The sequence below is a fragment of the Tachyglossus aculeatus genome, chromosome 5 (genome assembly GCF_015852505.1).
Source record: "Tachyglossus aculeatus isolate mTacAcu1 chromosome 5, mTacAcu1.pri, whole genome shotgun sequence".
Taxonomy (NCBI): Eukaryota; Metazoa; Chordata; class Mammalia; order Monotremata; family Tachyglossidae; genus Tachyglossus; species Tachyglossus aculeatus.
In genome coordinates, this window is record NC_052070.1 from 37,982,211 (window position 1) to 38,005,937 (window position 23,727).

At 43.8% G+C, this 23,727-nt stretch overlaps 1 protein-coding gene across 1 annotated transcript in view; it reads left to right on the plus strand.

The window, feature by feature from the left end:
- EIF4G3 (eukaryotic translation initiation factor 4 gamma 3) overlaps positions 1–23,727 on the plus strand; it is a 288,773-nt gene that overhangs the window by 67,245 nt on the left and 197,801 nt on the right. Inside the window, 3 exon segments of the mRNA XM_038747121.1 lie at positions 9,044–9,139; positions 10,501–10,614; positions 14,119–14,151. Coding sequence (XP_038603049.1) covers positions 9,044–9,139; positions 10,501–10,614; positions 14,119–14,151 — 243 coding nt within the window.

Here is a 23,727-nt window from a genome sequence, read left to right on the forward strand (position 1 = left end):
TTTATTTATTTATGTATTTATTTATTTATTTATTTTACTTGTACATATCTATTCTATTTATTTTATTTTGTTAATATGTTTTGTTTTGTTCTCTGTCTCCCCCTTCTAGACTGTGAGCCCACTGTTGGGTAGGGACCGTCTCTGTATGTTGCCAACATGTACTTCCTAAGCGCTTAGTACAGTGCTCTGCACACAGTAACCGCTCTATAAATGCAATTGATTGATTATGAAAAAAATACTAGCATTCAAACATTGGCAAGCGGTTTGGAAACGTAATGCAGTGAATTTTTAAACAGAATACCTTCATTCAAAGCTTTCTGGCAGTTGTTTCTTTTTTTTTATTTTTATGGTATTTGTTAAGTGCTTACTGTATGTTAGGCACTGTATTATCCGCTGGGTAGATACAAGGTAATCAGGTTGGACACGGTCTCCGTCCGTCGTGGGACTCACAGTCTTAATCCTCATTTTCCAGATTGAGGTAACTGAGGCCCAGAAAAGTGAAGTAAATTGCCCAAGTTCACACAGACAGGAAGACAAGTGACAGAGCTGTGCTCTATCCACCAGACCACGCTGCTTCTCTTGCGCTTCAGCGACAGTAAACTCAGATTTAAGGGTGATCTTGAACATCTACACCCCGCCACACACACCCCTCGTCTTTAGAAACAGATTGTCCCCTCCCCTTGCCGCTATTAGACTTGCTTTTTCCTCTGCTGTGCTCTGTGTCTTTCCCTTGAGCCATTGGCAAAGAGCGAGGTCCCAGGGGTGAGAAGCAGCCTGGCAAAGTGGCTTGGGAGTCAGAAGGTCGTGGGTTCTAATGCCGGCCCCACCACGTGTCTGCCGTGTGACCTTGGCCAAGTCATTTCACTTCTGTGAAACTTGTGTTTCGTGGCTCAGTGGAAAGAGCATGGGCTTTGGAGTCAGAGGTCATGGGTGCGATTTCCAGCTCTGCCAACTGTCAGCTGTGTGACTTTGGGCAAGTCACTTCACTTCTCTGGGCCTCGGTTACCTCATCTGTAAAATGGGGATTAAAACTGTGAACCCCCCCAGGACAACCTGATCATCATCATCATCATCATCATCAATCGTATTTATTGAGCGCTTACTATGTGCAGAGCACTGTACTAAGCGCTTGGGAAGTACAAATTGGCAGCATATAGAGACAGTCCCTACCCAACAGTGGGCTCACAGTCTAATCACCTTGTAACCTCTCCAGCGCTTAGAACAGTGTTTTCTCTTAGACTGTGAGCCCACTGTTGGGTAGGGACTGTCTCTATATGTTGCCAACTTGTACTTCCCAAGCGCTTAGTACAGTGCTCTGCACACAGTAAGCGCTCAATAAATACGATTGATTGATTGATTGATTCTGTGTGTCTCAGTTCCCTCATCTGTAAAATGGGGATTTAGACTGTGAGGCCCACGTGGGACAGGGACGGTGTCCAACCCGATTTGCTTATATCCACTGCAACTCTTAGTACCGTGCCTGGCTCATAGTAAGTGCGTAACAAATTCCATAATTATGAATTACTATTATTATTTTGGCCAAAGGAGATGTTCTTAAAGACATACTGTTGGGGGAATTGACCGTAGCCCCACACCTTGTTGCCAACTTGTACTTCCCTAGTGCTTAGTACAGTGCTCTGCACATAGTAAGCGCTCAATAAATACGATTGATTGATTGATTGACCTTGTTTCCACAGGTATTTAGGGCTCCGGGGTGAGGGTCGCTGCTTCCCCGACTCCCATCCAGGAACCACATGGAAAGCAGGGAGAAATGTAAAACCGATCGGAAGTCCCAAGCCTTATATAACACGACTGATTCCCCCAAACTGCACCTAACTTTGAAACATGACTTAGGATCGATCTCCCTGTAAGGCAAAGCCTGAGCTGTGGAGGTGTCCCGTTGTTGGGTAGGGACCGTCTCTATATGTTGCCAATTTGTACTTCCCACGCGCTTAGTACAGAGCCCTGCACACAGTAAGCACTCAATAAATACGATTGAATGAATGAATGAACAGGGTTCCCAGATTGCATGAGCGCTGGGGAGGGAGGCTTGTGGGAGGACCCAAGTGTGACAGAGTAGAATTTCGCAGGAGGGGAAGAACCTGTTGATCATTTGATTAATCAGTCAGTCAATTAATTGGTAGTGCTTTTTGAGTGCTCCCTGCGTGCAGAGCTCTATGCTGAGCACTTGCAGCGTGGCTCAATGGAAAGAGCCCGGGCTTTGGAGTCAGAGGTCATGGGTTTGAATCCCGGTTCCTCCACATGTCTGCTGTGTGACCTTGGGCAAGTCACTTAACTTCTCTGAGCCTCAGTTACCTCATCTGTAAAATGGAGGTTAAGACTGTGAGCCCCAAGTGGGACATCCTGATCACCTTGTATCCCCCCCAGCGCTTAGGACAGTGCTTTGCACGTAGTAAGCGCTGAACAAATGCCATTATTATTATTACTATTATTATTACTATACAGTAGTTGGTACACACCACACGTTCCCTACCCACAAACAGCTCCCAGCCTAGAGTTTAAACAGAGCAACTGTTGGGACTAGATTGGAGGTGGAGTCCGGATGGCAGTCGCTTTGAAAGGAAGACTCTTCTCCTGCCTTGACCATCTCCCAGTCCCTTGGGCAGCTTCTGCCAATGCTCCCCAGCCTCAGGGGGCCGCACTGAAGCAGACCGATGCCGGGGAGTGGGCTAGCTGCTGCACTTCTTGCCAGTCCCCCCTTCCCTTGCTCCTCTGGTTTGGCCCACTGCTTTGCCGTCCTGCAAGGGGTAGCACGAGGGACATTTTTTATGGTGGTTATTAGTAATTTACTGAGAAAATGGAAACCATCAGGCAAGATCTCCCTAGAATCTCTCATGCCCCTTTCCAGGCCTTCCATCCTGTTCTTCAACTCCCCCCATCTTTCCCACTGGCCTCCTCAACATCCACCCCTGCCACCTGTGCCTCCAGCCCCATCCCTTCGCACCTTATCAAAGCTCTTGCCCCCTCCCTGACCACCATCTTCAGTTGTTCGCTCTCATGTGGCTTTATCTCCACCGTTTTCAAACATGCTCATGTCTTCCCTGTCCTGAAAAAACTTTCTCATAATATGATAATAATAATAATAATAATAATAATGATAATGTTGGTATTTGTAAGCGCTTACTATGTGCCAAGCACTGTTCTAAGCACTGGGGTAGATACAAGGTCATCAGGTTGTCCCAGATAACCAGGTTGGTTGAACCCAGTCCCTGTCTAAATTCCTATTTTTTACGTGACCTCACGTCTCCAACTCCCTCCTACCATTCTTCAGCAAACTCCTTGAGCGAGTTGTCTGCAGCCACTGCCTTCACTTCCTCTTCTCTGATTCTGTCCTTGACCCCCTCCAGTCTGGATTCTGTCTCCTTCACTGCATAGACACTTTTAGACTTGTCCCCCTTTTAGACTGTGAGCCCACTGTTGGGTAGGGACCGTCTCTATATGTTGCCAACTTGTACTTCCCAAGCGCTTAGTACAGTGCTCTGCACACAATAAGTGCTCAATAAATACGATTGATGATGATGATAGAAACTGATTGAGCCCCCTCCTTCCTCTCCCCCTCTTCCCCCTCTCCATCCCCCCCGCCTTACCTCCTTCCCCTCCCCACAGCACCTGTATATATGTTTGTACGTATTTATTACTCTATTTATTTTACTTGTACATATTTATTTTATTTATTTTATTTTGTTAATATGTTTTGTTTTGTTTGTCTCCCCCTTATAGACTGTGAGCCTGCTGTTGGGTAGGGACCATCTCTATATGTTGCCAACTTGTACTTCCCAAGCACTTAGTACAGTGCTCTGCACACCGTAAGCACTCAATAAATACAATTGAATAGAAACTGCCCTGTCAGAGGTAACAAATGACCTCCTTCTTGCTAAATCCAATGGCCTTTACTCCAACCTAATCCTTCTGGACCTCTCAGCTGCCTTTAACAGTCTCGACCACCCCATTCTCCTGGAAACATTATCCAACCTTGGCTTCAGTGACATTGTCCTTTCCTGGTTCTCCAACTGTCTCTCTGGCTGCTCATTGTCCATCTCATTTGCTGGCTTCTCCTGTACCTCCTTTCATTCATACATTCATTCATTCAATCGTATTTATTGAGCGCTTACTGTGTGCAGAGCACTGTACTAAGCTCTTGGGATCACAAGTTGGCAACATATAGAGACGGTCCCTACCCAACAGTGGGCTCACAGTTTAGAAGGGGGGGGACAGAGAACAAAACAAAACATATTAACAAAATAAAATAAATAGAATAAACATGTACAAATAAAATAACTAAATAGAGTAATAAATACGTACAAACATATAAACAAATATACAGGTGCTGTGGGGAGGAGGGGGCTCAGTGTGGGAAGGCCTCCTGGAGGAGGTGAGCTCTCAGTAGGGCCTTGAAGGGAGGAAGAGAGCTAGCTTGGCGGATGGGCAGAGGGAGGGCATTCCAGGCCCGGGGGAGGACGTGGGCCGGGGGTCGATGGCGGGACAGGCGAGAACGAGGCCTAACGGTGAGGAGGTTAGCGGCAGAGGGGCGGAGGGTGCCGGCTGGGCTGCAGAAGGAGAGAAGGGATTTTGGGGAGTCTCTCCTGGCTCATGGCTGGGTCCCCTTCTATTCCCTATCTACACCCACTCCCTTGGAGAACTCATTCGCTCCCATGGCTGCAACTGCCGTCTCTATGAGACGCTGAGAAGCAGCGGGGCTCAGTGGAAAGAGCCCGGGCTTTGGAGTCAGAGGTCATGGGTTCAAGTCCCGGCTCCACCACTTATCAGCTGTTTGACTTTGGGCAACTCACTTCACTTCTCTGGGCCTCAGTCCCCTCATCTGTAAAATGGAGATTAAGACTGTGAGCCCCACGTGAGACAACCTGATCACCTTGTATCCTCCCCAGCACTTAGAACAGTGCTTTGCACACAGTAAGCACTTAGCAAATGCCATTATTATTATTATTATTATGAGTGTGTCCCAAATCTATGTGTCCAGCCCTAATCTCACTCCCCTGTTCCATCTCGTATTTCCTTCTGCCTTCGGGACATCTCTTCTTGGATGTCTCACTGACGATGTCCAGCCCTAATCTCACTCCCCTGTTCCATCTCGCATTTCCTTCTGCCTTCGGGACACCTCTTCTTGGATGTCTCACTGACGATACAAACTTAACACGTTCAAAACACACCACCTAAACCATGTCCTCTTCCTGTCTTTCCCATCACTGTAGACGGCACCACCATCCTCCCTGTCTCACAAGCTTGTAACCTTGGCATCACCTGTGACTCATCTCACTCATTCCACCCACATATTCAGTCTGTCACCAAATTCCGTGAGTTCAACCTTCAGAACATTGCTAAGATCCCTCTGTTCCTCTCCATGCAAACTGCTGCCATGTTAATCCAAGCATTTATCCTGTCCCATCTTGATTACTGCATATACCTTAGAACAGTGCTTTGCACATAGTAAGCGCTTAATAAATGCCATCATTATTATATACCTCCTTGCTCACCTCCCTGCCTTCTGTCTCTCCTCAGTGTTGTCCATATTTCACTGTGCTGCCCAGATCACTTTTGTACAACAGTGTTTAGTCCGTGTTTCCTCACTCTCAGGAAACTCCAGCGATGGTCCATCCACCTCCACATTAAACTCCTTTCCGTCGACTTTAAAGCGCTCAATCTCCTTGCCCCCTCCTACCTCACCATGCTACTTTCCTGCTACAACCCAGCCTGCACACCACTTCTCTAATGCCGGCCTACTTAACGTACCTCCATCTCATCTACCTCTCTACTGACCCATCGCCCACATTCAGCGTGGCTCAGTGGAAAGAGCCCGGGCTTTGGAGTCAGAGGCCATGGGTTCGAATCCTGACTCTGCTACATGTCTGCTGTGTGACCTTGGGCAAGTCACTTAGCTTCTCTGAGCCTCAGTTACCTCATCTGTAAAATGGGGACTAAGACTGTGAGCCCCACGTGGGACAACTTGATCACCTTGTATCCGCCCCCCCCCAGCACTTAGAACAGTGCTCTGCACGTAGTAAGCGCTTAACAAATGCCATTATTATCATTATTATTAAAGAGAAGCAGCATGGCTTAGTGGAAAGAGCCCGGGCTTTGGAGTCAAAGGCCATGGGTTCAAATTGTGGCTCTGCCACTTGTCAGCTGGGTGACTTTGGGCAAGTCACTTATCTTCTCTGGGCCTCGGTTACCTCATCAGCAAAATGGGGACTAAGACTGTCAGCCCCACATGGGACAACCTGATAACCTTGTATCTACCCCAGCGCTTAAAACGGTGCTTTGCACATAGTAAGCGCTTAACAAATACCATCATTATTATTATTCAATAGACAATCTCTCTCCCCACCTTCAAAGCCTTACTGAAGGCACATCTCCTCCGAGAGACCTTCCCTGATTAAACCTTCTTCTCCCACTCTCTTCCGCGTAGTCCTTGCACTTGGATTTCCACCCTTTATTCACCTCTCCCTCAGCCCCACAGCACTTATATATCCATGATTCATTTATTGATATTAATGTCTATCTCTCCCTTTACGCCGAAAGCTCATTATGGAGTTTATCTACCAACTTTGTTATGTTGTACTCACCTGAGCTCATATTAATAACAATAATGATGATGATGGTATTTGTTAAGCGCTTACTATGTGCCAAGCACTGTTCCAAGTACTGGGGTAGATACAGGGTAATCAGGTTGTCCCACATGGGGCTCACAGTCTTCATCCCCATTTTACAGATGAGGGAACTGAGGCCCAGAGTAGTGAAGTGACTTGCCCAAAGTCCCTCAGCTGACAAGCCACGACCTCTGACTCCCAAACCCGGGCTCCTGCCACTAGGCTATGCTGCTCCTTTCGTTCATTCAATCGTATTTATTGAGCGCTTACTGTGTGCAGAGCACCGTACTGAGCGCTTGGGAAGTACAAGTCAGCATCATGTAGAGACGGTCCTTACCCAGCAATGGGCGCACAGTCTTAAAGAGGTCTAGACTGTAGTATTTATTGATCTCTAAGCAGTCAATATATGCTATTGATTGATTAATCATTTGTTAAGTGCTTATTGTGTGCCAGGCACTGTGCTAAAGCTAATCAGATTGGACTCAGTCCCTGTTGCACCTGTGGCTCACAGTCTTAATCCCTGTTTTACAAATGAGGTATTTGAGGCATTGAGAAGTTAAGTGACTTGCTCAAGGTCACGGAGAAGACAAGTGGCGGAGCCAGGATTAGAACCCAGGTCCTTCTGACTCACAGGCATGTGCTCTATCCACTAGGCCAAGCTGCTTCTCTGCAATAAGCAGAGGAGACGCTGCTGAAGCACAGGCAGGGAGAGCAAAGACCATTTGGACAGAGGGGATGGGGTTATGTAATGTGTCTGTCACAAACCCGGTGTTAAATTAGAGAAGCAGCGTGGCTCAGTGGAAAGATCCCGGGCTATGGAGTCAGAGGTCATGGGTTCAAATCCCAGCTCCGCCAATTGTCAGCTGTGTGACCTTGGGCAAGTCATTTAACTTCTCTGGGCCCCAGTTACCTCATCTGTTAAATGGGGATTAATCAATCAATCATATTTATTGAGCGCTTACTGTGTGCAGAGCACTGTACTAAGCGCTTGGGAAGTACAAGTTGGCAACATATAGAGACAGTCCCTACCCAACAGTGGGCTCACAGTCTAAAAGGGGGAGACAGAGAACAAAACCAAACATACTAACAGAATAAAATAAATAGAATAGATATGTACAAGTAAAATAGAGTAATAAATATGTACAAACATATATACATCATCATCATCATCATCATCAATCGTATTTATTGAGTGCTTACTATGTGCAGAGCACTGTACTAAGCGCTTGGGAAGTACAAATTGGCAACATATAGAGACAGTCCCTACCCAACAGTGGGCTCAAACAAAATAAAATAAATAGAATAGATATGTACAAATATAATAGAGTAATAAATATGTACAAACATATATACATCATCATCATCATCATCAATCGTATTTATTGAGTGCTTACTATGTGCAGAGCACTGTACTAAGCGCTTGGGAAGTACAAATTGGCAACACATAGAGACAGTCCCTACCCAACAGTGGGCTCACAGTCTAAAAGGGGGAGACAGAGAACAAAACCAAACATACTAACAAAATAAAATAGAATAGATATGTAGAAATAAATTAAATAAATAGAGTAAAAAAAATGTACAAATATATATACATATATACAGGTGCTGTGGGGAAGGGAGGGAGGCAAGATGGGGGGATGGAGAGGGGGACGAGGGGGAGAGGAAGGAAGGGGCTCAGTCTGGGAAGGCCTCCTGGAGGAGGTGAGCTCTCAGTAGGGCCTTGAAGGGAGGAAGAGAGCTAGTGTGTCGGATGGGCAGAGGGAGGGCATTCCAGGCCCGGGGGAGGACGTGGACCGGGGGTCGATGGCGGGACAGGCGAGAGTGAGGTACGGTGAGGAGATTAGCGGCAGAGGAGCGGAGGATGCGGGCTGGGCTGGAGAAGGAGAGAAGGGAGGTGAGGTAGGAGGGGGCGAGGGGATGGACAGCCTTGAAGCCCAGGGGGAGGAGTTTCTGCCTGATGCGCAGATTGATTGGTAGCCACTGGAGATTTTTGAGGCAGGGAGTAATGTGCCCAGAGCGTTCCTGGACAAAGACAATCCGGGCAGCAGCATGAAGTATGGTTTGAAGTGGGGAGAGACTGTGATTAAGACTGGATTAAGACTGTGAACCCCCCGTGGGACAACCTGATCACCTTGTAACCTCCCCAGCGCTTAGAACGGTGCTTTGCACATAGTAAGCACTTAATAAAGGCTATCATTATTATTATTAAGTTGGTACCAGTAAAGTTGGTTTCAATAACATGGAGCAAACAAACAGGATGGCCGTACACTGAGGACAGTTTGTCATAACTTGGATGATGGTAAATTGAAATTCTGCGGTCTTCCATACACCTTAGCTGCATGTTTTGGAACCTGCTGTTAATTTGCTGCAGTGATTTGATTTGAATAGTAATGCTTTTCACTTCCTCCTGTTAACAGACCCCTTATCCCTCTGGACAGAATGCTGCTCCTACCACACTGGTCTGCCCCCAAGCCCCTCAGACAATGAACACACAGCCTCAAACCCGCTCTCCGGTAAGCCAACCCCAACTTACTCCAGCTTTCGTTCCCTCCCCCTTGTCTGTACAGTCTTTGTGGGTATGACAGCTTACTTTCTCTGGAAATTATGTTTTTAGGAATTCCGCAAGTTCCAAAGAGTAAGAGTTACCGATTGCCTTTCCCGGCCTTTCCACGTTGAGACATTTCAGTTAAAATTGCCGAAAGGTGGAGGTAGTCGTCTTCCCTCTCCACTTCTTAAAGACATAATTTCTTTCTAATGTAGCTGCATCAAAATGTTCACCTCATTTCAGCCTTTATTGTTTGCATCACAGAGAAAAGTTAAGCAGAGAGATAGTATGTCGAATCTCCTAGATCAGCATTTTTTGTCTCCAGGGGTTTAGGGAGCCAAATTCCAGAATCGTGGTTAATCTAATCAGTTTTGACATGCATTTGAATATTCACAGTCATCCATACGTACACACGTGTGCACGCACGGCCACAAAAGCACACACGGGTACCCTGAGAGTGGTGGTGGTGGTGGTGAATAAACTGGTTCATATTCCTGTCCTCTATGCTTTTCCCCCCCTCCTCCTTCCGCACCCCCACTCTCATCCCACCCCCAAATGCAATAAGCCCCATCAGGACAGAGGTTTCTTGTTGTTCAACCTTTGGTTTCACCAGTTCAAGGAACCCATGAAACGTGGGAAAGCAGCCTATCTTGCCTGGTTAGCTTGGGCTTCAGGAGCTTCACAGCACTCCATACTTAGCCCTCTGTACTTCCTTTGGGTGACACTTTGGTTGATCCACATGGGACCCTTTTCCCACCAAAGGCTCTGCTTTCTGTCTCTTAATGCAAGAAAAATTCACTCCACCGGCCCCATTTTTTTTTTTCCTTAAATGACGAAAAGAGCCAGGCCCAGCCCCGGCAAGCCGACTCCTTTTTCTTTATTCTGAGACCAGGAATAGCAAGGACAAGACTGTAAGCTTTCCCTCGCTTTCCCCCTGAATAAGTGGCCTATACCACTCGTAGAAGAATCGTCTTTACGGGTGAGGGGCAAATTAAGATTCTCTGAGTCCGTTCAGTCCTCCCCCCACGGCTAAAAGCACTAATAAGGCGGGCGATGCGTTTTCGGGCCTGATGGTGGTTTTTGTGGTGGCAGAACACCTAACCACTTGCACCGGGGTTGAAAAGCCATTTCACGTGCCCCACCCGCCCAAGTTCTAATCGCTCTAAGGACTCTCTGGCTGCCAAAATGTATCTTATATCCGTGAGTTCGATGATCCCCTTTATCCCTCCCTCTCTTTATTTGTGAAAAACACAAGAGTAGGTTTATATGGTTAGAACTGGAGCCAAACCTGACTGAAGAGCTGCATCTCTAAACCAGTTTTTTTGACAGCCCAGCAGAACAGTGCCAATACATTGCACAGACACCTGGAAGAGGAGGAAGGTTTTGGAACAGACTCCCGTTTACAGGTCCCTGGCTGGAAGAGGCTGGATAAAATACTGCATTGTAAGCAATATAACAAACTGTACTTTTTGCAGGCATCGGTGCCTGTGGCACTAGTTTTTCTGACCACATTCACTTATTGGCTGATGTACGGAATTGCACTGATTGCTTCTTCCCTGAAAGTGTTACACACCGTGGCGATGGGAGCCATTGAAGCGGGGGAAGAGTGAAGCATTCGGGTGGGTCTTCTCCATTGGGACCTAGGCAAGACAAATTGGGCCTTGGAAAAAGGGCTGTCACTTTCAGATAAATTCCATGTAAAAATAAAACCAGAAGCACTTTCCCCTCTATTTGAACAATATCAAGGGGAAAATTATCTGCAGTTTTCAGCCATCTCTCTGTGGTCATGAACTGTTTTCGTTTTATTTTTTATTTTTTCCAACTATCCTCTATGCAGTTTTTGCCATCTGCTCCGCTAGTGACCATTACCACCCCCATTACTAAAAACCGCACATGTACCATTCCATCACACACCCCAAAACAAGAGCAAGAGTAGCCGGCCGCAAACTACGCTTGCCTTTTGTTCGGGGTTGGGTTTCTATTTATTTTATCGGTGCCGGTGCCGGGAGGGTGAAGAGGGAGAAGGAACCCGGCAGGATAACAAAGTTGGGACATTCTGGGATTCCATAGCCTAGCCCCATCCTTCCCACAGCTAGTCCAGCTGGTAAGGAGAGGGAAGGTGATAAATTTAGGAGGTGATCCTAACACTGCTTCGTTAGAGCAGCTGAAGCTTACTCCATTCTATTTCTGCATTAATGGGCCATTGGCAGTTGCACAGTCTAGCTTTTTTTTTCCCCTTTGCAGTCCAACCGGCTCTCCCGGTTCCCCCGTTAATTCTTTGCCATAGTATTTGAGACTGAGAATCTCCTGGCTGAATTAATATCCTGGGGGCGGGGAAAATCCAGTGTGCCACACCACTCATCCCAAGGATTATTTATCAGTGTATTCCCATTTCTTATTTTCACAACCGAATGCTGAACGATAATGTATTTTCCAGAAATGTGGCCAACGTAGCGAAACTACTAAAAGCTTAATTAGTCGGAAGCAGGGGCGTAGCAGAGGACATAGTGGCTGTTGTAATCATTTTAAACTCACGGTTATTTTTCAGTGGCATTAAGCAGGGTACCAAATCTCCTTCCACACGTGGAGTCTATGCCCAATTTCCCACTGTGCAAAAAAGTATTTGGGGGTGAGATGGTCTGAGAAGGCGGGTGATTAGGGATGTTGGATCCGGGTTTCCAGGGTGCTGCTTTCTTTTAATACCATCTACCAACCAAAACGAAACCTAACTTTCCAGTTTTGATGCGAGCCAGCAGCGACTACAGTTTGTTCTGTTGCTTACAGCTACCCTAGGATTGAGAATATTTTCAAACACAACAAAAAGACCAATAGCCAATGGTGACTAGTGCAAAATAGACTAGGGTACTTTCCCACTAACTTTAAGAATTTTCTTTTGTTTTTATAACATGTATTCCTTTTCGCTCGTAGAAAGTACAGTTTTGATTCAAATGCTCCAAAGTTATAAATTTCCTATTTTTTTTTAAGACCTCAGGAATAGGACATTTCTGTGTAACAGTGATCAGACGGGTACTGCTACCCTCAGGTTGACTTAAAAAATGTGTTCATTAGCTGGTGGGGGGAAGGGCTATAGAAATGGGATTTTGTTTCCCCATTGACAGCTCACATGCACCATATAGCCTAATTTTCATGGCTCCTTTTGCTGTTCCAACAGTGGAAGTATGATCTGATTCTTCCAACAGTTGAAGATCGAGAAATGGAAATTAATAATAAGTGCCTCAGTTCTCTTGAGGAGAAAATTGTCTGCAAGGAGCTATAGCTAGTGTCATCACTTTGAAAAAAAATTCACACCATTTCCATTAAGGCACATAAACACATACAGATACAGGAGACAGTTCTTTAACTCTGTTGAATCCCTCCAGAATTTGCCCTTTCCATGGGCACAAATTCCAGCTTGCCAGGGGAGTTTTGAAATTCATTGCTGATTCTGCATTTGGCACATTTGAGGGTTTAGGTTATGCTGAGAGGTTTCTTGGATGCTCTCTTTAAAGGATAATGCTAGCTTGGAAAAGAAGTTGCCCACAGGCCTTGCAGGTTATCCTTTCAGTCAGTCAAGACTAGACAGTAAGTGCCTACTCTTTGCAGATCATAGCAAATTCGTACTGGAAATAAGTTGTGCTTTACTCCTTCTGGAGATTCTTGAGCCAGTCAAATGGAGCCGAGAAATGAAGGTGGCAAGAATAAACTCCAAATGAAGCTTCGGGGTGCCTGGAATAATTAAAACACTAACTCTTTCTGGAGATAATTAAAACACTCCTTCCTGGTGTTGGGCACTGAAACAACATAGCCAGCTTTTCTTGGGAATTTTTCCATCTCATTTTTGACAGGATGCCTTGGAGAATACTAGAGAATTCGTTGTCAAGAAATAGAGCTATCTTAATTCCCCCACCTTGGACCTGTCCTTTCTTATTGGAAGTCAGCTATATAATTGCGAACCAAGTCTGGTCAATGATCAAGAATGGTTTGATCCCGGAGCTCCGTATCAAAATCCATTAATAGGAACCTGCCCCTTCTTTTCTAGAGCAGTGACGGAAGAGCTAAGAAGGATAATGGAAATTGGTCCCTTTAAGTGCTGTCCAGGTTTTCTGAGACATTAGGCTTTACTTCTCTTTCTGTCAGAGACAATTTGTGGCAGGTAAAAGCGTTTAGTGTTCGCTGTTGAGTATAAACACTCTGTGTGGATTTGGATTTCATGTGATTTGTTCAATTTCTTAGGCTTTTATCAGTAACCCCCTAATAGAGCATTGCAGAAAAGAGCACCACTAGCTCTTTTCTGGGCATTGGATTTAACTAGCTAATTTGGTTTCACTTCAAAATTTATTTTTCTATTAGGCCTCCACCACTTTCAGAACCTGTGTCAATAACATGAACTCCATGTTTATGTAAAACCTTTCACCTTTAGCAGATAGACACATTTCCCTTACAGATATGTGGAACCATTGTTACGCATTGTCTAGTTCTAGTTCGGATTCCCTAATTCTTGATTTGGCTATTTATTGCAGCCTCAGAACATCTCTCATTGCCTCTAGCGAGGATCAAAGCCATACGAGTCATGCTGTCAATGGGCTTGTCTTAAGACTGAACACTTTTTCTGTTTCTACCTCGGGTTTTTGTAGTCATACACGGGAGCTTCCTAAGGTGGCTAGCAACTTTAGATGTCTCTCTCCCAGGTATCAGACAAGGCACTGTTTTTGCAGTGGTGTTAACTTGTTGAATCTAGGTACCTGTCTGTCACTGTCCCGCAGCAAAGCCTTGACTGTTTGTTTTTTCTTGTGGGGTTTTATTTTTATTTCTTATTTTTTGGTTTTGTTTTTTTTTTTCTCTTAATTTTTTCTTTTTCGCATATCGTGTGACATTTTGGTTATTGTTGTGGTGTTTCTGACTCTTTGTGCCTTTCCTTTTGTGTTTGTTTCTCCCTCCTTTTCTCAGTTTGCAGCGGGGCCTCGACCTGCCCATCACCAGGTACTGTATCCTTGCCCCTTCATTATCATCCTAAACTAATTTGCCGGGCACCTAAACCCACCGTGAGCTCTTAGAAGGCTGCCACGCCTCTGGGCCGCTTGCATCGCAGGAACTGACCCCTTTCATCCAACGGTAGCGTGTAATACAAGGCAATGCTTCTCCTTACTAATGTCCCTATGCTGCATTATCGATAAGCTCATTTCCTTGAGTAGAAAGTTGTCATTTTTGTCATCCACAAGTGAAATTGTCATTTTTGTAGAGGAAAGACTCAGGGTTTTCCCATCAATTTTGATTATGGAGCCAAAAACGTTTTGCCACAGATAAAAACTTGAGGTTTTATAGCTGTCCCTACTGAGATTCATTTTCACAGAAAGCAAGCGTGTGCAGTAGTCTAAGAGTCATCTATCTGCCACTTACCTGGCGTCATTTTTATTTCATGCGCAGCACAGAAAATGATGCGGAAAAGTAGAAGTACTCTAAACTTCATGATCTGCTAACAGTAATATAGTTGCCTTTTCAAAATATCATTGTATCGGCTCTCAAAAGAGAAACTAAATTATATAAGGTGGATGCAAATGTGTTTTCATTTTTCAGCCAGTTAGATTTTTAGGTTGTTTGTGCTGAAATTCTCAGAAAAAAAACCCAAAACTTAAAAAAAACATGGATTGAATCCAGTTATTTAATATTAATTTGTTGGAAAAGTACCCTAGAAGTACTCTAAACTTCATGATCTGCTAACAGTAATATAGTTGCCTTTTCAAAATATCATTGTATCGGCTCTCAAGAGAGAAACTAAATTATATAAGGTGGATGCAAATATGTTTTCATTTTTCAGCCAGTTAGATTTTTAGGTTGTTTGTGCTGAAATTCTCAGAAAAAACCCCCAAAACTTAAAAGAAACATGGATTGAATCCAGTTATTTAATATTAATTTGTTGGAAAAGTACCCTAGAAGTACTCTAAACTTCATGATCTGCTAACAGTAATATAGTTGCCTTTTCAAAATATCATTGTATCGGCTCTCAAAAGAGAAACTAAATTATATAAGGTGGATGCAAATATGTTTTCATTTTTCAGCCGGTTAGATTTTTAGGTTGTTTGTGTTGAAATTCTCAGAAAAAAAACCCCAAAACTTAAAAGAAGCATGAATTGAATCCAGTTATTTAATATTAATTTGTTGGAAATGTATATTAATGTACTAGATCAAAGGAAAAATTACATTGTCTTGTATAACAATGTTATACAATGTCTTGTTGCCAACTTGTACTTCCCAAGCAATTAGTACAGTGCTCTGCACACAGTAAGCGCTCAATCAATCAATCAATCAATCAATCGTATTTATTGAGCGCTTACTATGTGCAGAGCACTGTACTAAGCGCTTGGGAAGTACAAATTGGCAACACATAGAGACAGTCCCTACCCAGCAGTGGGCTCACAGTCTAAAAGGGGGAGACAGAGAACAGAACCAAACATACCAACAAAATAAATAGGATAGAAATGTACAAGTAAAATAAATAAATAAATAAATAAATAAACAGAGTAATAAATATGTACAACCATATATACATATAAATAAATATAATATAATAAATATGATTGATTGATTGTATAAGGCAAGCAGGTTCGTGCAGAGAACATGTTTACCAGTCATCTACTTTTCAGGTCATCCTTGTTCTTAGGGAATACAAAATATCTTCTGGCAAAAATAATCTGCTCCAGCTGCATGTATTTTGTGTAATGGAAAAATTTTTTATTGATTTTTTTTGTCCCCTCTGTGCCGGATTTGGGGTGGGGATGGGTCTGTCTTTGTGGACTTCATTTTTATCGATTATATATCTTCGCCCACCAGGTACTAAAGTGTGATTCTGGGAAATTCTCAAACTGAACAGTTATTGGGGGGAGGGGGTAGTAGAGAAAAACAGGGGAATCGGAGAAACAGAGCATGGGTAATGTTGCAGGTGAAGATTGATATAAGCTGGCTCTCGTTTTGGAGGGGAGCCATTATGGAGAAAGATCTTGAAGATGTTTGTTTCATAATTCACTTGAATATGTCATTTACTTCCTAAAATTAGTTGCCAGTGGCAACATTTATGTAGCTAGGAGTTGTGATTCCTATCAATCAATCATATTTATTGAGGGCTTACCGTGTGCAGAGCATTGTTCGAAGAGCCTGGGAGAATTCAATATTGCAGAGTTGGTAGATACGTTCCCTGCCCGTAATGAGCTCACAGTCCAGACAGACATTAATCAATCAGTCAATCAATCAATCGTATTTATTGAGCGCTTACTGTGTGCAGAGCACTGTACTAAGCGCTTGGGAAGTCCAAGTTGGCAACATATAGAGACGGTCCCTACCCAACAGTGGGCTCACAGTCTAGAAGGGGGAGACAGAGAACAAAACAAAACATATTAACAGAATAAAATAAATAGAATAGATATGTACAAGTAAAATAAATAGAGTAATAAATACATACATATATACATTAATATAAATGAATACATTACAGAAATGTACATAATTGCTGAGTGGCTGAGGGATGGGTGAATGAAGGGAAAAAACTCCAAGTGCAAGGATGATGCAGAAGGGAGTGGGAGAAGAGGAAATGAGGGCTTATTCACAGAGAGAGAAAGAGAGAGTCTGTCTAAAGTTGTGAATTTACCTGATTATGTTTAGAAGGTAAGTTTTCCAGATTTCTTTTCCTGATACTTGCCATTCAAAACATTTAGTTTCATCTTCCGGAAATTAGGTGAGAGCAGAATGTTAGCCTTCTTTTCAAAAGGGCCGCCTTGAAGTCATTCAGTTTCTTTTAAATATTAAATCTGAATCTTGGAGAAACATTCAACTCCCTTATTTCTCCAAATGAATTGATACACAAGCCACCCTCCTCCCTTTTTTCTCTCTACCTAGAACCTTAGATAAATATTTGCCCGGGTTTACACTTTTCTAAAGGTAATCTCAGAGCTCTGTATGAACATGGAACATACACCTAATTGCACTCTTCTGCTCCTCCCATGTTTAGGGATGCAAAATTTTTCCAATATGGGAAAATGCAGTATGCATTTGCAATATGCAAAATGCTATATGGGAAAATGAATGCAAAATTCTCCTTTTGGAGAGCATCAATCAATCAATCATATTTATTGAGCGCTTACTGTGTGCAGAGCACTGTACTAAGTGCTTGGGAAGTACAAGTTGGCAACATATAGAGACAGTCCCTACCCAACAGTGGGCTCACAGTCTAAAATCGTTTGCACATGTCTGGCAAATTTTGGTTCCACTTGTGCTTTTCTAACCAAATTTCACGTTTAACCATCGTCCAATGTGTCCAACCTGATTACGTTGTTTCTGCGTTAGAGCTTAGTACGGTGCCAGGCACATAGGAAGCACTTAACAAATACCACAAAAAAACCCCCAACCAAAACCATATGATTCATGGCCTCAGAACTAAGAGAATGTCCATTTAATCTTCTGCTTGAAACATATGAAGGACAAAATTTCTACTTCCTGATCAGGAAACATGGGTAACTGTTTAAAAATTTCATTTTCCTTGGTTTAATTTGTAAAGAGCATTTAGTTTATCCCCATACCAAATATTTATCGGTGCTCAGAATAGCTTGTCAGAGATTTGGATATTTCGTTAACTAGATGAAGTAAAATTCAGTTTTTAGTCTAATACTTTTAAAGACTAGTTTTTAAAAAATCTTCCTTCATTGCCTCATTTTTAGTAGCCTAAATTCTGTATGTTTTCGCCTTTCATGCAGTAGGCTGTTTTTTCCAAAGGAATCTCTAATCATTTTAGCCCAACATTACTTCACTTTTAAGATTTGATATGTGCATTAGGATCTAATAGTAGGTGTTGGAAAGCTCACCCTGAAATAAATACTTCTTTGGATTCTTACGGATCTTTTGCACTCCATCTCCCTCCAGACCACCATTCTCCCCACCTTCAAAGCCTTTTTAAGGTCACATCTCCCCCAGGAAGCCTTCCCGGATTAAGCCCTCTCTTTCCCGGAACCTTCCCTTCTGCATCATCGGTGCCCTTGAATCTGTGACCTTTGGGCATCTGGTATTTGCCCCACTGTCAACCCCACAGCATAGAGAAGCAGGGTGGTTCAGTGGAAAGAGCCCGGGCTTGGGAGTCAGAGGTCATGGGTTCTAATCCCGCCTCTATCACTTATCATCTGTGTGACTTTGGGCAAGTCACTTCACTTCTCTGTGACTCAGTTACCTCACCTGGGAAATGGGGATTAATAATAATAATAATAATAATGGCATTTGTTAAGCGCTTACTATGTGCAGAGCACTGTTCTAAGTGTTGGGGGGGATACAAGGTGATCAAGTTGTCCCACGTGGGGCTCACAGTCTTAATCCCCATTTTACAGATGAGGTAACTGAGACTCAGAGAAGTGACTTGCCCAAGGTCACACAGCAGGCATGTGGCGGAGCCGGGATTCGAACCCATGACTTCTGACTCCAAAGCCCGTGCTCTTTCCACTGAGCCACGCTGCTTCTCTTAAGATTAAGACTGTGAGCCCCATGTGGTACAACCTGATTACCTTGTATCTCCCCCAGCGCTTTGAACAGTACTTTGCACATAGTAAGTGCTTAACAAATACCAAAATTATTATTGTATATGTTCATATCTTTATGTATTATAAATTACTTCTTTATATATTACTATTTAGAGATGCAGCATGGCCTAGTGGGTAGAGCATGGATCTGGAGAAGCAGCGTGGCTCAGTGGAAAGAGCCCGGGCTTTGGAGTCAGAGGTCATGGGTTCAAATCCCAGCTCTGCCTACTGTCAGCTGTGTGACTTTGGGCAAGCCACTTAACTTGTCTTTGCCTCAGTTACCTCATCTGTAAAATGGGGATTAAAACTGGGAGCCTCCCGTGGGACACCGTGATCACCTTGTAACCTCCCCTGCGCTTAGAACAGTGCTTTGCACATAGTAAGCACTTAACAAATACCATTATTATTATTATCTGGGAGTCAGAAGGACCTGGGTTCTAATCCCAGCTTCGCCACTCATCTGTTCAGTGACCTTGGGCAAGACACTTCACTTTTCTGAGCCTCAGTTACCTCACCCATAAAATGGGGATTGAGAATGTGAGCCCCACGTGGGACAGGGACTGCGTCCAACCTGATAACCTTGTACCTACCCCAGGGCTTAGAATAGTGCCTGGCATCTATTAAGCGCTTAACAATGGAAAGAGCCTGGGCTTTGGAGTCAGAGGTAATGGGTTCGAATCCTGGCTCCGCCACATGCCTGCTGTGTGACCTTGGGCAAGTCACTTCTCTGAGTCTCAGTTACCTCATCTGTAAAATGGGGATTAAGACCGTGAGCCCCATGTGGGACAACTTGATCAACTTGTATCCCCCTCCAGTGCTTAGAACAGTGCTTTGCACATAGTAAGCGCTTAACAAATACCATTATTATTATTATTATTATCATTATCATTATTATTATTAAATACCATCATCATTATTATAGACTTCTCCTGCAGACTGCGAGCTCATTATGGGCAAGAAAAATGTCTGCCAACTCTGTTGTATTATACTCACTCATTCAATCGTATTTACTGAGCGCTTACTGTGTGCAGAGCACTGTACTGCTCTCCCAAGCGCTTAGTACAGTGCTCTGCACATAGTCAGCGCTCAATAAATATCATCGATGGGATGATTCACTGCAGTTGCCTGTGAGCCCAGTGTGATTGTTAATCCGTTGCATAACCTGGTGCTGACTTGCAGTACAAAGTACAGCAAAACCCACTAACGGGGCAGTTGTTGGGAAATGCGGCATTTGCTCCCTCCTAGTAAAGTGACGACGCTGGCTGCCTCCATTGGAGAACTTTGCTTTTTCCAGCGAGAGCTGTTTTGATTTTGGAGTCAAGGTGTAAGTCAAACACCCCTACTCTCTTCCCCGGCTGATGTTGATTTGTTGCTTGAGAAGAATACTTAAGGTTGGTCAGGGTGTCCCGTGGGCCTCATATTTCACAATCGGGGGAATACCGCTGCACAAATAACAGCCTTTTTTAAAGGTGAAAAAGAGTTGAGCTGCTTGATTAAAAAAAAAAAAATGACTAGGCTTCAGAAACACGCGGAATACTTTCCCACAGATGTTCAGAAAATGCCAGGATAATTTGAAACAGAAAGTATACGTTAAATTAAAACAAGGCTGTTTTCTGTAATCCATAGTCTTCCTTTTCGTGTGCTTCTTGTCATTGTAGTTTGGTGAGGTTTAGTGGAAAGTTTCATGTGTCCTGCCCTTGTTTTGATTTGAGATTTCCCAAGAAAGGCCTTGGTGTTGGTTCTATGATTCAGCGAAGCAAGCCTTTCCTCTGGAAAGAGGGCTGAGCACAGGTTTTTATTCTTGCTCACTGAGCGTGAACATTTTGTAATTAATTGAAGTGGCTTAATTCACAAAAGAGTTTCCACACTCGCCTCCAAACAAATTGAGAATATCACATTGCCTGGGTGCTCAGGGTTTGCCACTAAGGAATAGGATTCCCCAGCAGAAAGCAGTGGAAAGCATGAGATTATTTGTTATTGGCATACTACTTGACTATTTTTATTTTCAAAGGGATAGACTAGAGTTTGTGTTTACACGAAAAAAGATGGTTTCTCTAGCCGAGATCGGTTTCTGTCAAAGAGCCACTTGAGATGCATTTACAAGGCTCTGGGCTACAAGGTGTAATCGGACTTTTGTAGCATTACCATTACTAGTATTTGTTAAGCGCTTTTAGCGCGAAAGGCTGTCAGAGAGTTTAAAGGATGAAAAGGATCTCTCCTTGATCCTGTGACCTGACCGAATCCAAAACAAACTTGAAAGAAGTCATTTAAACTCCTGGACACCCAAGATTTTGGGTGAGTACCTTATTCTTATTCTTATTCTGATTATTTAAATCTAGTGGGCCATCACGCCGTGAAATGTCCAGTTAAGTCATCATTCACTCCCATCCAGCAGCATGACATAATGGAGAGCGCAGGAGCCTAGGAGTCAGAAGGTCCTGGGTTCTAATCTGGGCTCCTCCACTTGTTTACTGTGTGATCTAGGCAAGTCATTTCCCTTCTCTGTGTCTCAGTTGCCTCATCTGTAAAATGGGAATTGAGATTGTGAGCCCCATGTGGGACAAGGACCGTGTCCAACCCGATTTGCTTGCATCCACCCCAGTGCTTAGAACAATGTCTGGAACATACGAAATAATAATAATAATAGTATTTGTTAAGCGCTTACTATGTGCCAAGCACTGTTCTAAGCGCTGGAGGGATACAAGGTGATCAGGTTGTGCCACGTGGGGCTCACAGTCTTAATCCTCATTTTACAGACGAGGGAACTGAGGCACAGAGAAGTTAAGTGACTGGCCCAAGGTCACACAGCTGACAAGTGGCGGAGCTGGGATTTGAACCCATGACCTCTGACCCCCAATCCCGGGCTCTTTCCACTGAGCCACGCTGCTTCTCTAAATGCTGAACAAATACCATAATTATTATCCATATGATTATTAGCCCCACATCCATAACCCAGTCAAACAGATTTGATCACATTTATTGAGCGTTTTCGGTGGGCAGAGCACTGTACTAAGCGCTTGAGAGAGTTGCAGTACAACAGTAAACGGACACAATCCAGGCCATCCCAAACTGTCACCTTGGGTTCAGGAAAGACATTTTGCACATGTTCACTATGTCATAGAGAAGCAGCGTGACTCAGTGGAAAGAGCACGGGCTTGGCAGTCAAGGGTCATGGGTTCTAATCCCGGCTCCACCACTTATCAGCTGTGTGACTTTGGACAAGTCACTCAACTTCTCTGGGCCTCAGTTACCTCATCTGTCAAATGGTGACTGAGAGCCCCATGTGGGACAACCTGATTACCTTGTATCTCCCCCAGCGCTTAGAACAGTGCTTGGCAAATAGTAAGCGCTTAACAAATGCCCAAATCATTTATTATTACTGTTATTCTCAGTTAAATTTTCAAAGGGCCACACATTAGCCCCGACAGGGTGTTCCGGAAGATGTTTATTTGGAAAGCCCACAGTGCAGATTGTTTGTGGAATATCCAAGGACTCTCATTTTAAGGCGCTCCCCCTGTTTCATACATTAAGGGCTTTCCCCCCTCATCCCCCTTGAAATTAGAAAACCATCACATCTTACAGTAGGGAAAATTGGCTGAAAGGGATTTGACTTCTATTCCCTGAAAACCTGCCACTTTTCCCATGCAAAGGAAAAAAGAAAACGTTCTGTGGGAGACAGAACGATACCGTGTTAAAGACAGATGAATAATGGGAAAGACATTCTGTACTGTGCCATATGTTTAGCTGTTTTAGAAAATCAGAACAGTAAATGCAAGAGCTCTGTAATTTATGTTTTCTGTCTAAGGGGGAATGTGGAGAGAGGAGCACAGTTTTAAAGCGAAATGGGCCTTAAAGTGTAACTTGTCCTTTGTTGATTTTTTTGACTGTGTCAGGGCCAAATACTATTAGGAGTTGAAAAATGAAATTCCCTCCTTTGGTGTGGTTAGGTCTGGGAAGAAAGGTTCCTTGCTCTGTCCTCTTGAATGTGAGTAACCATGCCAACCTAGTGCTTCCTTCTGGATTCTGTCCGTTTCGTGTCCCTGGGAGAAGTTGGCATAAAGTTACTTAGAATTGCAGAAAGCTGTTCCTTCCTCCGACTTTGTTCATGTCTGGGATGCTTAGCGTGGGCTTCCAGCCCTGGCCCTACTTGCCACTGTCTCAAGTCAATCAGTCAATCAATCAATCAATCAATCGTATTTATTGAGCGCTTACTGTGTGCAGAGCACTGTACTAAGCGCTTGGGAAGTACAAGTTGGCAACATATAGAGACAGTCCCTACCCAACAGTGGGCTCACAGTCTAAAAGGGGGAGACAGAGAACAAAACCAAACATACTAACAAAGTAAAATAAAAAGAATAGATATGTACAAGTAAAATAAATAAATAAATAAGTAAGTAAATAGAGTAATAAATATGTACAAACATATATACATATATACAGGATCTACAAGTCGAGTACAGTGGAAATGGGAAACGTATAGTCTAACTGCAAAAAAAAAGAATTCGCTTACAAAAATGCTATTGAATACAGACCCTATTTTGTATTTCTTTTGGTAAATCCAAGCATCCCTTGGAGAGGCAGCCTGGCCTAGTGGAAAGGGCACGGGCCTGGGAGTAAGAGGACCTGGCTTCTATTTCCAGCTCTGCCACGTGTCTACTGTGTGACCTTGGGCGAGTCACTTAACTCGTCTTTGCTTCAGTTACCTCATCTGTAAAATGGGGATTAAGATTGTGAGCCCCATGTGGGACGTGGACTGTGTCCAGCCCGATTAGCTTGTAGTTATTCTACTGCTTAGTAATAATAATAATAAAATGGTGGCATTTGTTAAGTGCTTATTATATGTCAAGCATTGTTCTAAGCACTGGGGTAGATACAAGATAATCAGGACCCGCATGGGGATCACACAGTAGGAGGGAGAACAGGTATTGTATCCCTGTTTTGCAGATGAGGGAACTGAGGCCCAGAGAAGTTAAGTGACTTGCTCAAGGTTACACAGCAGGCGAGG